Below are 12,862 nucleotides of genomic sequence, written 5' to 3' on the forward strand. Positions count from 1 at the left end.
ACCATGACTTCCACAAAACGTACAACCAGAGTCCTGCGAGGCCAAAGCCTAACGGAACATCAGCCCTCGAAGAATCTTTGAGAAATGACTTTAATTGAACCAAAGATCACTTACTGGCCACCACACCATGTCCCCTCCAGCTAGGAAGTAGCCTTTCACCGTGTCTCTCTTGGTCTTCACTGTGGACTGAAACAGAGAAGAAGGTGGGAAATAATCAGAGGCATCCCAGAGCGCCTGAGCCATGGATTACCTGCTGCGAGTCCAGCAGGCCAGATTTGGACATCAAAGATAGTTTGGGGTTTTTTAAACCCATGGTTTAAGAAGATTTTAATTTGAATGCTTTAGAAGAGATGTAAATTCTTCAGGCCCCGATGCAACCCCTGCCACTCCCTGCTCTGCATACTTATGGCTCAACTATGTGTTTGAGTTCTCAACCCTTGGTTTATCTAGGAGAGCTCATGATGGGTACCATTTACGAGTGTTCGTAGGGACACAGTAGCTCAGCCTGCAGACACTATGCTAAATATTGTAGAGCATCATCTCATGGTAATTCCTACCATCTCCTATGAAGTTGGTGTCATTAGACCAATCTAACAGAAGAAGACACTGAGGCTCAGAACTTACCTATCAGAGGCTCAAAGTTACCTATCTTGTGCCATATTTCTAGATAGCAGGAGGGCTGGGAATTCAGACCCAGGTCTGAATGATTACAGACTCATATATCCTTTGGTCCGACAAACTTATCTGTTGTAGGAATTTATCCCACATTTTAGTTGCACACATCCAAAATAATGAGTGCACAAGATTTGCTGACTGCAACATAATTTGTAACAGTAAGAGACAGGAAGCAGTCCAAATGGCCCTCTATCCAAATGATACAGTACAAGTATCTTATGGAATCCTGTACAACTTTTCAGAAGGTGAGGAAGCATCTATGTGCTGATATGAAAAGACATCCAAGGGACCATGACAGGTGAAAAATAGCAAGGTAAAAAAAAAAAAAAACAATGTGTATAATAAGTTACTTCCTATTTAAGAAAGAGGTAAATATAACGATAATATTTGCTTAGATTTCCAGAAGGAAACTCAAACTAATGTGCAAACAAGTTAATAAAAGTAGTTACCAGGGGCGCCTGGGTGGCTCAGTGGATTAAAGACTCTGCCTTCGGCTCAGGTCATGATCCCAGGGTCCTGGGATCGATCCCTGCATCGGGCTCTCTGCTCAGCAGGGAGCCTGCTTCCTCCTCTCTCTCTCTGCCTGCCTCTCTGCCTGCTTGTGATCTCTTTCTCTGTCAAATAAATAAATAAAATCTTAAAAAAAAAAAAAAACAGTAGTTACCTGTGGAGGGAAAGGCAGTAGTGAGACTTTTCACTGTATGTCATTTCAAGTTGCTTTTAATTTTGAACCATGAGGCTTAATTGTCTTTAAAACAAAATGAAACAAAACCCTCACTTAAAAGAGAAAGAAAGAACATGGCCTTCAAAGTGAAGGAAATATGGATTCTAACTGCAGCTCTGCTAACTTACTAAAATATAAGGAACTTAGATTTTTGAGCCTCAGTTTCCTTACCTATATAATGGGTACAGTAGTAGTGTCTTCTTTGTAGACATCTGTGCAAGTACATGGGGTAACACAAATGGAAGTGCCTAAGACAGCACCTGACATATGATCCACACTCAAGTCCATTTTTACAAGCATGAAGTTCAGATTACTTGATGACCTTGGGCGAATTTCTTCCCCTGCCTCCCCGGGTCTGGCTTACCCATAGTCCCACAGCCAGGACAAAGAGGAAGTACAGAACAAGCACTGCGATGTCACCTGGCTCCAGGTTTCTCTGGGGAAAAGCCTCCAGGGGATCGGACTGGGTGGGCTGAGGGCTGCTGGAGCTGCTCTCCATGGTTCTGAGCAAATGCTCAATCCTGTGGGAAGTGCAAATGCCTGTCAGATGCCAGAACCAGAGTGCTTTTCTCACCCGCTCCACAGCTGCCTCTTCGGAACACCCAGACAAGAGGACAACCATGGAGGGATGTGTGTGGGGACACGTCCCGCAAGAAGGCAGAGCCACCTACCCATCTGTCTGTCCATCTGCTCACTCATTCATTCAGCAAATTCAGTGAAGTCACTTCAAATCACCCGCTGATAGTTTAGCCATTCAGCCAATTGGCAAAATATTAAAAAGAATAAACAGTGTGAGTAGCACAGATGGTTTCCCTCTCCAGGAGTGTGAGTAAAGCAAGACACCTGAGTTACTCCCCATTTCTGAGGAACCTCCGCTGGGTGTAGGTCAAGCTGACAACTTTGTCTGAGGGTCAGCTAGACACTATGACCTTATTCCTTTGACTGTTGGATGGCCCATGAAAGTGCACATAGTGATATATGTAGCATCTCTTGCACGCTGGGCATCATTCTAAGTGTTTAATATTAGTGAGCACTACTGTCATGGTCCCCATTTTACAGATGGTAAACCTGAGGCACAGGGAAGTTAAGTTTCCTGCTTAAGGTAAGACAGCTCCAGTGGCAGAGCTGGGATTTGAAGGCAAATGATCTTGCTCCAGAATCCATACTTCAAACAACTATCCTAAGCTGTTACCCAGTATCCTGCACTTGTGTGCAATTTAAGGGATTTCTGTGGTGGGCAGATAAATGTCCCCTTCAAGGATGTGTCATTCTAATCCCCAGACCCTGTGAATATGTTAAGTTACATGGCCAGAGGACAGCTGAATTTGCAGATTTTTCCTGGATTATCTGAGCGAGCCCAAAGCAACCACAAGAGTCCTTAAAAGTGAAGGGAAATCAGAAGAGAGAACCGGAGATGACAGCGTGAGAAGGATTTGGCCAAATGTTGCTGGCTTTGAAGATGGAAAAATAGGGACCACAAACCAGGGAACTCAGGTGGCTTCGAGAAGCTGGAAACACAAATTAATGCATTCCACCCTTAGAGTATCGAAAAAGAATTCAGCCCAGCTGTCACCTTGATGTCAGCCCAGTGAGACCCACTTAGAACTTCAATTTGCAGAACCCTAAGATAATAACTGTTGGGTCCTTTGGATCCAAAGGAACGAGACTGAGACAAAGTGAAAGTTATGCAAAGCCTTATTCTATGCCAAGCATTAGAAGTCAAACTGACTGGCCAGGGCCGCCTCCGAAGAGAGTGACCACCTCTTGGTCTTACAGGCTAGTTTTATAGGGCACAACAGCAGACATCTACATATGTGGCTTTGGCTGATTGGATGTTTCCACCTGTCTGGCCTTGTTTTAGGTGTGCGTTTTAGTAACAGTTACCTGGAACTGATATCAATAACTGTTGAGGCATTTATTAAACAAAATGGCCTTGTTTTAGGTATGTGTTTTAGCAACGGTTACTTGGAACCGGTATCAGTAACTGCTGAGGCATTTATTAAACAACAAATGGCTACCTAGGCAACATGGATTCACTATGGCTAAGTAGGCCCAGGCAGGTCCTAGGGGTTTAACAGGTTTTAACGAGGAATCGGACCCAACAATAACCCTGTGTTGTTTCAAGTTGCTACACTGCTGGTAACTGGCAACTAATAAAATTTCAAAGAGTGATTTTTTGACCATGAGTGATTTGGGCATTGACTTATTCCTGTGTTAATGTGTGACTCCACTCTGGGGGTTTGGGAATGAAAAGACTCAGTCCCTGACCTCTCCGATGGGCAGCCCAGTAATGGGGAAACTCACTCATGAGATAACAGCACAATGGTGTTCCATATAGGGGAGGTGCTTAGTGGCAGATGTGTTGAGGATTTGAACTTAGAAGCCACAGAGCTGGCCCCACCACAGAGAAGTCCTGAGAAACGGGACAAGTTCTCTAAATGGGCAGTGAGAGTGTGTACTGAGGGACTGTGGTGAGCTCATGCCTACGAAGGGCTAGATGCACCGCTTACATAGTTGTGCCCCATAAATTCTGGCCATTATTATTATGACGATTAATAGGATTTTCTACAAGATGCAGTGGGTGACAATAAGGACCACCTCATTGTCAATGGAGAGATCCAAACAGGAGCATATAAGTTGGGTTTTGAAGAATGAGTCAGTGGTTCTGGATGTGTAAGCAGGGCCTGGGGACATTCCAGGCAAAGACAACAGCATCTACACACTGAGGTGTGAACGAGCATGCCACAGTTAAGAAACTACCAGATTCTGGGGTGCCTTGTGGCTCCGTCGGTTAGGCGTCCGACCCCTGATTTTCCCTCAGGTCATGGGCTGGGTTTGAGCCCTGCATTGGGCTCCCTGCTCAGCAGAGGTTCTGCTTCTCCCTCTGCCCCTCCTCCCACTCATTCTCTCAATCTCTCTCTCTCAAATAAATAAATAAAATCTTCCCCCAAAATTAAATAAATAAGTAGGGACCCCTGGGTGGCTCAGTCATTAAGCCTCTGCCTTCAGCTCAGGTTGAGATCCCAGGGTCCTGGGTTGCGGGGCTTCAGCCCAGGCTTGTTCGTCCCACACTCCCTCTACCTGTGTTCCCTCTCTCTCTCTCTGCCAATTAAATAAATAAATAAAATCTTTTAAAAATTTAAGTAAGTAAGTAAATAAATAAATAAAATTTAAAAAGTCAATGCTCTAACTCCAAGAGAAATAAAAGGAAAGCAATTAATGATAAAATGATGAATGCGTCAACACGCAACATCCGTGGGCAGACCCTAAGAGGCCGTCAGACATTTGCACCTGAATAAGTTTTGATTTTAAGAGAAATAAGAAAGTCAGAAGCCACTTTACTCCCCAAGCTCAGAATAAAAAGTAAATCTGCGAAGGAACAGCAGCACAGAAACTCAGTTGAACAACATGGGGGGGAGGGGCGCTGACCCCCAGTGCAACCAAAAATCCACAGGTAGCTTTTGAGCCCCCCAAATTTCAGTACAAACAGCCTACTGCTGACCAGGAGCCTTACCAATAATGGTTGATCAATGCATATTTTGTATATGTACTACATACTGTACTCTTACAATAAAGATAGAGAAAAAATAAAATATGAAAAAAATAAGAGAAAATAGATTTCTAATACTGCACTGTATTTATCAAGAAAAAAAAATCCAAGTGTTAAGTGAACCCATGCAGTTCAAACCCATATCGTTCAAGTGTGTTGTTCGAATGTATATACACCAAAATGCTTAAATTTGTAAGCATACTTTGTGATTCCATTATTTTTTAAGGAGGCTCCAGGTCCAATGGGGGGCTTGAACTCACGACCCTGAGATCAAGAGCCAGATGCTCTACTGACTGAGCCAGCCAGGTGCCCCTACAATTTTAGATGTTTAAAAAAGTCCTGGGTGCCTGGGTGGCTCAGTGGGTTAAACACCTGCCTTCGGCTCAGGTCATGATCCCAGGGGGCTGGGATCGAGCTCCGCATTAGGCTCCCTGGTCAGCAGGGAGTCTGCTTTTCCCTCTGTCCCTCCCCCCATAGTGCGCTCTCAAATAAATAAATCTAAAAAAAAAAAAAAAGTTCAAGAAATTACCACGATATGCCATCTTTTAAAGACCAAGCACTCTAAAAAATATTTGAGACAATGTTGTGAAAATAAAAGCAGGCACATTCTTTGCTTTAAAAATTTTGTTTAAAAAAGCCAACATATTGTTTTTCATGTATACTGGAGGTAGGTTCTAGTCTCAGTTATAAGCATGCTGTTCACCCACACGAAGGTCTGGTAGACTATTCTGAAAGTTCATGTTGCATGGGGCAGCTCCATATATTTCAGGGAGTCTAGCATCTCTGGCCTCCGTGGTACCCCCAAATCATGGTCACAACCCAAAGTGCTCCCATACGTGTTCACTGCATCTCCCGACAGGCAGCAATGTGTCTGCTGTACGCCTACGCTCTAGGATAAGGGACCAGGGAGTCATGTGCTCAGATAGGGGTAGGGGAGGCTTGTGCAGAAGCAAGAGGCGAGGGAGGAAGGTCACTGTGTAATGACTCAGACTTGAGATGAAGTAGAGAGAGGGGCGAGAGAGGGTCCGAGAAGTAATTTGAGGTTAAAATCAAGAGGGTCTGGTGATTAGTCGACAGGGTAATAAGGACAGGGGAGTGCTTTCACGCTTCTGATCAGAGCTGCCCACAGACGGAACAGCCTGATTACCTGTGCAGGATGGTCCTTGTTTCTAGAGTAAATTCCCTCAGCTTCAAAACTATTGACGCGTTGGGCCGGATAAGCTATCCGGATCAGCCGGGGCGGAAGGCTATTCTGCGCATTGCCGGCAGTTTGAACCACCTCGCTGCTATGCCATAATGAGGCAGCTGGAAGTTCACTTAGAGATGCCTCAGGGGGAGGGGGGCAGGATCCTACGTTCCCTTCTGATGCCAAGGCTTGCTCTAGACTTCTCCCAGGGGCTGCCCCTTGCTTTGTTGTGTTGGAAGCCTTCTCAGGGCTGCTCAGACCTTGGAAGCAGTGGCCCTCTCCCGGGAAGGAAGGACCCAAGCAACCAGGGATCCACTGCACCGATAGAGAGGAAGAGGGTGGGAGAGAGGTAAGACAGCCCCAACTGGGCTCACCCAGCTCAGACACCTCCTGTGCCCTAATGTGGGAGGAAGGAAGCAGCAGAAGCCAGGATCCCCCTCACCCCTCAGTCTAGATTTCATGACCATTGTCATTTGTGAAATGCGATAATAACATGCTCTGGACAAACCCAACTAAACTGGACCCCTGCAAAGCCTTTGTGCAAGGAAGTGGGAAGGAGGCTGCGATGTCTAGGGTGGGAACAGAAGCCCATAAAGGAAAGGGGAGCCTGGGTGGCTCAGTCGGTTGAGTGTCTGACTCTTGGTTTTGGCTCAGGTCATGATTCTGGGGTCAAGAGATCAAGCCCTGCGAAAGGCTCAGTACTCCATGCACAGTCTGCTTGAAATTCTCTCTCTCTCTCTCTCTCGCCTTCAGCCTCTTTCCCACTCACACTCTCTGAAATAAAATCTTTAAAAATAGTAATAATTAAGGAGGGAGAGGCACATTCTGGAGGCTTGGGGAGAAGGGGGCTAGATGGTCTGTTAGGTTATCTCAGGGGTAAAATCCCTCTCAGGTAGTGTGACTGTACATCACAGGTGAGGCGAGGAGCTTGTGGCTCTGGGAGGTTTAGCATCATGTCCAAAGTCAGGACTTGAACCCACAACTGTATAGTTTCACAGCCTGTGTTTTTAAACACTTCAACCTCCAGCTTCCAAATCTAGGGGCTTTGGGGAAGGTGACGGGTAGGAGCTTGGCAAGCAGTTCAAGGTAGAGACTGATTGCTGAACTGGGTGGTGGAGTAGATTGTTCTAGAACCACCAGGTTTGAAAGGGAGGCAGGAGGGGAGGGCACTGGGATGATCGTGGGACCAGGCCCTCCCCCAGCTGCCCCTTGCAGGCCTCTGCCCGCCAGGCACCGAGGGCGGTGGGAGCGGATAAACAACTTATTCATCTCAGCCCTGGGCAGGCTGGCACTGACTCCAGGCTCTTCCTGAGTCCCAGGGAGGTGGGGGCCTTGCCAGGGGCCGGGAGGGCCTGGCCCTTCTGCACGGCAGGAACAGGAGCAGGGACCAGAGAAGCTGGGAACCCCAGTGCTGCCGCCTCGGCCACAGGCTCACAGGCTAATTAATGCACCTTCTTGGCAAACCCGTAAGCACTGTGCAAGTGTGGGGCATGGGACCCGCTTCACAGCTGCTCTCTTACTGCATCTGGTCAGCCCCGCCAGGCAGACACGGTACAGGTGCGAAAGGGAAGCATGAAGACGTGGAAGTTTGGGTCCTACCCCTTGCGTCTAGGGCACAGGAAATGGCAGAGGTGGGATTTGAACCCAGGCCCTCAAATGCAGGAGCTAGCATTACCCAATACTGGCTGCTCTATCTTTATCCCCTTCCTTCCTTTCATCTGTTCTCCTCTTTCCCTTCTTCCTTTCATCCTTCTGTTTTTTTCCACGCATTTATGAGGCACCAGTCGGGTGCCAGGCTCTGTGCTAGACAGAGAGGACGGAGCTGTGAGCCAGGCAGCCACGGTGCCCATCCTGGTGGGTTCCTCTGCCAGCCCCTTGCAGCGCTGTGCACCAGAGACCTTCGCACTGCTCCAGGATGGCCAGGATGGCCAAGCTGGGTGGGCTCCAGCTTCACCTCCTGTGAGGGACCCTCTGTGGGGGGGGGGGGGCTGGGTTAAGGGGAGTGCGGCTTTGGACAAAGCCGGCGTTGTGACATTGGCTTTGTTCGCGAGAACACCCTGGCCTCACAGTCACCGATAGGCCAGAGAACAAAGGAAGCCCAGCACCCAGGGACGGCTGCTCACCCTTTGCGTTGTAGCCCTTACATAATTTGCCATAGCAGATGTGGAAATTTTCCACACCCCAGTGGGAGGACAAGACTGCGAGAGGTGGTCGCAGGTAGGGTTGCGGGCCATTTGGTTCTGTAGGTTGTGCGTGCGTCCACAGACAGGGGGTGGGTTCCAACATGATTCTTTAACTTTTGTGGGTCTTGAAACATTTCATCACAAAAGAAAAGAAACAGAACACATTTTACAGCACAAAAAAAAAATCTACATATATTAAATACATTCCAAGACACTAGATAATCTGGGAAGTATTTTGTCAGGACGTAGGCATTATTTGCCCAAGAATGTCAAACACATCAGTGGGGACAGAGAATGAGCAAGAGACAGTAGGGGAGAGGCACTGCAGGGACCAGAGATGACAGCTCACTATAAGATTTTTTTTTTTTTTAAAGATCTTATTTATTTATTTACTTACTTACTTGTCACAGAGAGCAAGAGCGAGCGCACAAGCAGGCAGAGTGGCAGGCAGAGGCAGAGAGAGAAGGAGGCTCCCTGCCAAGCAAGGAGCCCGATGCGGGGCTTGATCCCAGGACCCTGGGATCATGACCTGAGCCGAAGGCAGCAGCTTAACTGACTGAGCTACCCAGGTGTCCCCCTACAAGTTTTAATCATAGACAAAAACTCCCTGGAAAAGAGATGTGCTCTGAGAAAATGTAAAGATGTAAGAATTGCATTGCCCGGTTCAAATCCGAGCTCTACCTCTTACTAGCTCCGTGATACTGGGCCAAGAAGCTCTCCAAGGCTCAGTTTCCCCATCTATAAAATGCGGACAGAGTAGCACCTGGGTGGCTCGGTCAGTTAAGCGTCTGACTCTTGGCCTCAGCTCAGGTCTTCATCTCAGAGGGGTGAGTTCAAGCCCCGAGTTAAAGAAAGCCCCTACTTGGGGCGTAGGTGCCTCGTTTGGTTAAGTATCTGCCTTCAGCTCAGGTCATGATCTCAGGGTCCCGAGATCGAGTCCCCTTTGGGCTCCTTGCTCGGTGGGAGTCTGCTTCTCCCTCTGCCTCTGCCCTTCCCCTGCTTGTGTCCTCTCTCTCCCTCTCTCTCTGACAAATTAACAAAACTCTTAAAAAAAATTAAAAAGCCCCTACTTAAAAAAAAATGGAGACAGTAATCAGACCTGTCACAGGTTTGATAAGAGCATTAGGCAAGTTCATTATATAACATGATTAGGCCTAGAATACTTGGGTCTGTCTCTGTCCCTGTTACACACACACACACACACACACACACAGGCCTGGACTCTGTGGTCCAGCAGATCCTGACCACCTATGTGTGTGTGTGTGTGAATCTCATTTTAAATGCACAGCACCCCAAGAGGTCAGCTCTTGGATTAACCCCATTGAACAGGTGAGGAAAACCAAGCCGAGGCCCCGGGGCCCAAGGTCACAGTGCTGGTAAATGACTGAACCCAGGTCCAGCCCAGGCTTAACCCCTGAGCTCAAAACCACCGCTTGGCACGTGGACCTTTGGCAGGGAAAATTCCAGGGGTGACACCCTTCAGTGATGATCTTGTCTCGTGATTTCCTAGAGAACAGAGCATCCAAATGACAACACGGCCTTTCCAATGAAACGCGTCCGACTCAGAGACCATGCTCACACAGGGCCACATCGCCTACCCTGACGCTCACATGGGTCACTTGAGAGCCTAAAGTCATGCATTCACTCATTGACTCATCCGTCAGTGGCCCGTGAGCACCTGTCATGTGCCTGAGGACAGCAGCGGCCACAGCACGCCAACACAGCATGAAAGCACTTACAGTGTCTCTTTCTCAACTCCCAGAATCTAATAGTCCCTAATTCATTCCTTCTACTCCCCCCGCATGGCTGAACCCATGCATTTTCCCTCACCTTTCCTTCCAGAGCTTTCATCTATACTAGTGCAAGCAAGGACTTTCCACCTCCCCTCCTTCCAATCTGCCCCTCACAGCGCGGCCAGAGGGATCTTGGACCATAAACCAGACACAGTCATCAACAGATGAGCGCAGCCACTGACCAGCTCTTCTGTGGCCCCCCCTCCCTGCACACTGGCCCTCTTCCTTAGCTGTGACTTCGGGCCTCGGGGTCTTTGCTATTCTGTTCCCCCTGCCAGGAACGCTCTTCCTTGTGGCCTCGGCTTGACCGGCTCCTCCACGTCCCTCAGATTTCATCCTGCTGTCCCATTCCCAGAAGAGCTTTCCCTAGCCTCAGTCTAAATTGGGTGCTTAAGCGATCTGCTGTCACAGCAAACAGGACGTTTCCTCACTGTCAATCAAACGCCATATCTCATTTGTACAGGTCATTGCTGCCCCTGCCTGCGACACCAGAGGCTCTCTGAAGGCAGGGACTGTGTAAGTCTTACTCACTTGGTGTCCCCGAAGCTGGCTTTCAGAGCTTTTACTATATACCCCCGCATGTTGTGGCCCCTATTCGTCAAAGTGCTATCCCCAGGACCTGGGGAGGGCACCTCGCTCCTGTGTGTCCCCAGAATCGTCCAGCCAAACACTGTCAGAAAAACCAGACCTTGTGCATCAGCTCGTGGCTGGGAGGGTTGGGTCTCAGCTTTGCCACTCATGATTTGTGCAAACTCAGGTATGGTTCTTAATGGCTCTCCATTGGTCTGTGAGTTCAGGTGGCTGTGTCCTCAGGGGTAACTGTCCGGCGAAGCCAGGCCCAGGAAGAGAAGCCCTCTGCAAATGCCCAGCACATTTCAGTGAAACTCAAATTTGCACCGTATTGCTCCAGCCTCCTGTTGTTTAAAGAGATATTTCCACCTGCACTTCTCTTTGGGGCCTTGGGAGACACCATGCCTGTAGGCTGGGCTGGGCTGGGCTGGGCTGGGATATGCTGGGCTAGGCTGGGCTGGGCTGGGCTGCAGTTTATAATCTCCTTTAACAGATAAGAATCTGAGACTCCCTGAGCTGAGTGTCTAAACTTGGGATGCGGAATAACAGGGACCTGTGCCTGGTGCCACCGGTCGTCCCCACCCCACTCACCCGCAAAAGCACCCCACTCGCCTGGTATGGGATGAGCCTTCTCCAAGGAGAGGAGCTGTGCCTCTCCCAGCGAGAGTCCTCTAGGCCACGGCAGGCTCCTGTTCCCACACCAACCTTCCCAGTTTGGGGAATGCCTGTCAGGTTGGGCCTGGTGCAGGCAGGGAATCTTACCTTCCTCCAGAGGCCAGGCTTACCTGCCTGGGGGCCCGTCCGTGGCTCCTGAGGCAAGGGTGGCTGCAAGAATGGGGGACACCTGGGCTCCTCTCCCCTCGCAGCCAGAGCTTGAGAGGACAGTGGCCACCCTCTCCTGCACCGCCTACAGCTGAGAGCCTCCTTGTGGGTCAAACTCCAAATTCCAGCCTCACTGCAGTGGGGAATCAGAGGAAGAGAATGATCTTCCCAAGCAAAGGAGAGGCTGGGCCCAGCCCTGAACCCTTGAACTTGAACTCGGAGCAGGCCTGTGTGGGGAGGATGGCGTGCTGGGAGCTCCGCCCCTGCAGTCTTCATCCGGGCCCTCACCTGGAGGGGGGTCCATTGCAGGGAGGGGTAGGGGAGCCACAGGAGCCCTGCACTGTCCCGCTTCACTCCCCCACTGGCCCGCCTCCATGCTGGGGACAGGCGGGCTTGGGACGGGCAGGGGAAAGGGGGAGGAGAGAGGCTGGCCGGGGAGGCAGGGGACAGTGGAAAAATCCCAGGAGGGCCCTTGCAGCCACAGCCCCACCACCGCAGCCACAGGGACAGTGCCCACACTTTGTTCAGCCCCTTTTCGCGGGTGCACTCCAGACGAAGGCAGGGAAAAGAAAAGACAGGCATCTGGAGCCCTGGAGAGCTGTCAGGAGTGATCAAGCCACGGCCAGGGCCCCAAGACACCAGGAGAGGCAATGTAAGACAGCAGAAGGCTTTCACAGGGGCATTCAAAAAATAAAAAAATTAAAAATGGGTACTAACATTTACAAACCAGGAGATTTGCAACAAGGCTCTGATTTCCCACATTCATAAGACATTCTTAAGATCTGGCCACACCAGGTCCACATAGTCACAAGACAGCCACTGGCTAGAGCAGAGTCGTGGCCCCCCTCTGTTGCCACAGACCCCACCTCCAGCCGACCTGTCTCTGTCAGGAGCCCCAGCCGGGCCCTGGGAGCGCCCCCCCCCACCCCCACATCGTGCTCAGTGTGATTCAGAAAGACGAGTGAGGCTGACTGCGCACCAGGCTTCCTCCCTCCAAGGGCTTGCTTTCCGATCTTTGCTCACTTGATCTTTGCAATGAACCTTTGACGGGTGTCTATCTCCCTTTGACTGATGAGGAAAGAGAGGTCAAGGCAGTAACGGGGGCGAGTTGGAAGATAGGTAGGAAGGAGATAGGGTCCCCATCCTAGGAGGAAACCACCCTTAAATGGAAAAAGGCCCCCATCCTCTTCTAGGCTTTCTAGAAAGGGAATGGCCTGGGCATCCTAACCCAAGACCTAGGGGTATTACCTCGACAGATAGCCGGTGGGATATTTAAACAAAAAGCTTGATCTGAGGACAGGAGGCTGTCATGCCTTAGGGCAGGTCTGGCCAGGGTGGTGGCTGCCCTCTTAGTCCTGA

The 12,862-nt window shown here is 49.6% G+C and overlaps 1 protein-coding gene across 4 annotated transcripts in view; it reads right to left on the reverse strand.

Annotated features, from left to right (window-relative positions):
* Positions 1-11,879, reverse strand: part of SLC5A11 (solute carrier family 5 member 11) — a 42,146-nt gene extending 30,267 nt beyond the window's left edge. The window contains exons 1-3 of one of the 4 annotated variants that reach the window (XM_004778344.3): positions 11,467-11,876; positions 1,764-1,920; positions 115-186 (exon numbers count right to left, since the gene is read on the reverse strand). In XM_004778344.3, the coding sequence (XP_004778401.1) occupies positions 115-186; positions 1,764-1,898 (207 nt within the window). In that variant the 5' untranslated portion in view covers positions 1,899-1,920; positions 11,467-11,876. Of the gene's footprint in view, positions 1-114; positions 187-1,763; positions 1,921-2,070; positions 3,109-11,443 lie in introns of those variants that run through there. The other 3 variants (XM_004778343.3, XM_045072717.1, XM_045072718.1) reach the window with 3 other exon arrangements.
* Positions 11,880-12,862: the final 983 nt, after the last annotated feature.

This window comes from Mustela putorius, unplaced genomic scaffold, assembly GCF_011764305.1.
Source record: "Mustela putorius furo isolate JIRA1106 unplaced genomic scaffold, ASM1176430v1.1 tig00004041_pilon_pilon_pilon, whole genome shotgun sequence".
NCBI classification, from domain to species: domain Eukaryota; kingdom Metazoa; phylum Chordata; class Mammalia; order Carnivora; family Mustelidae; genus Mustela; species Mustela putorius.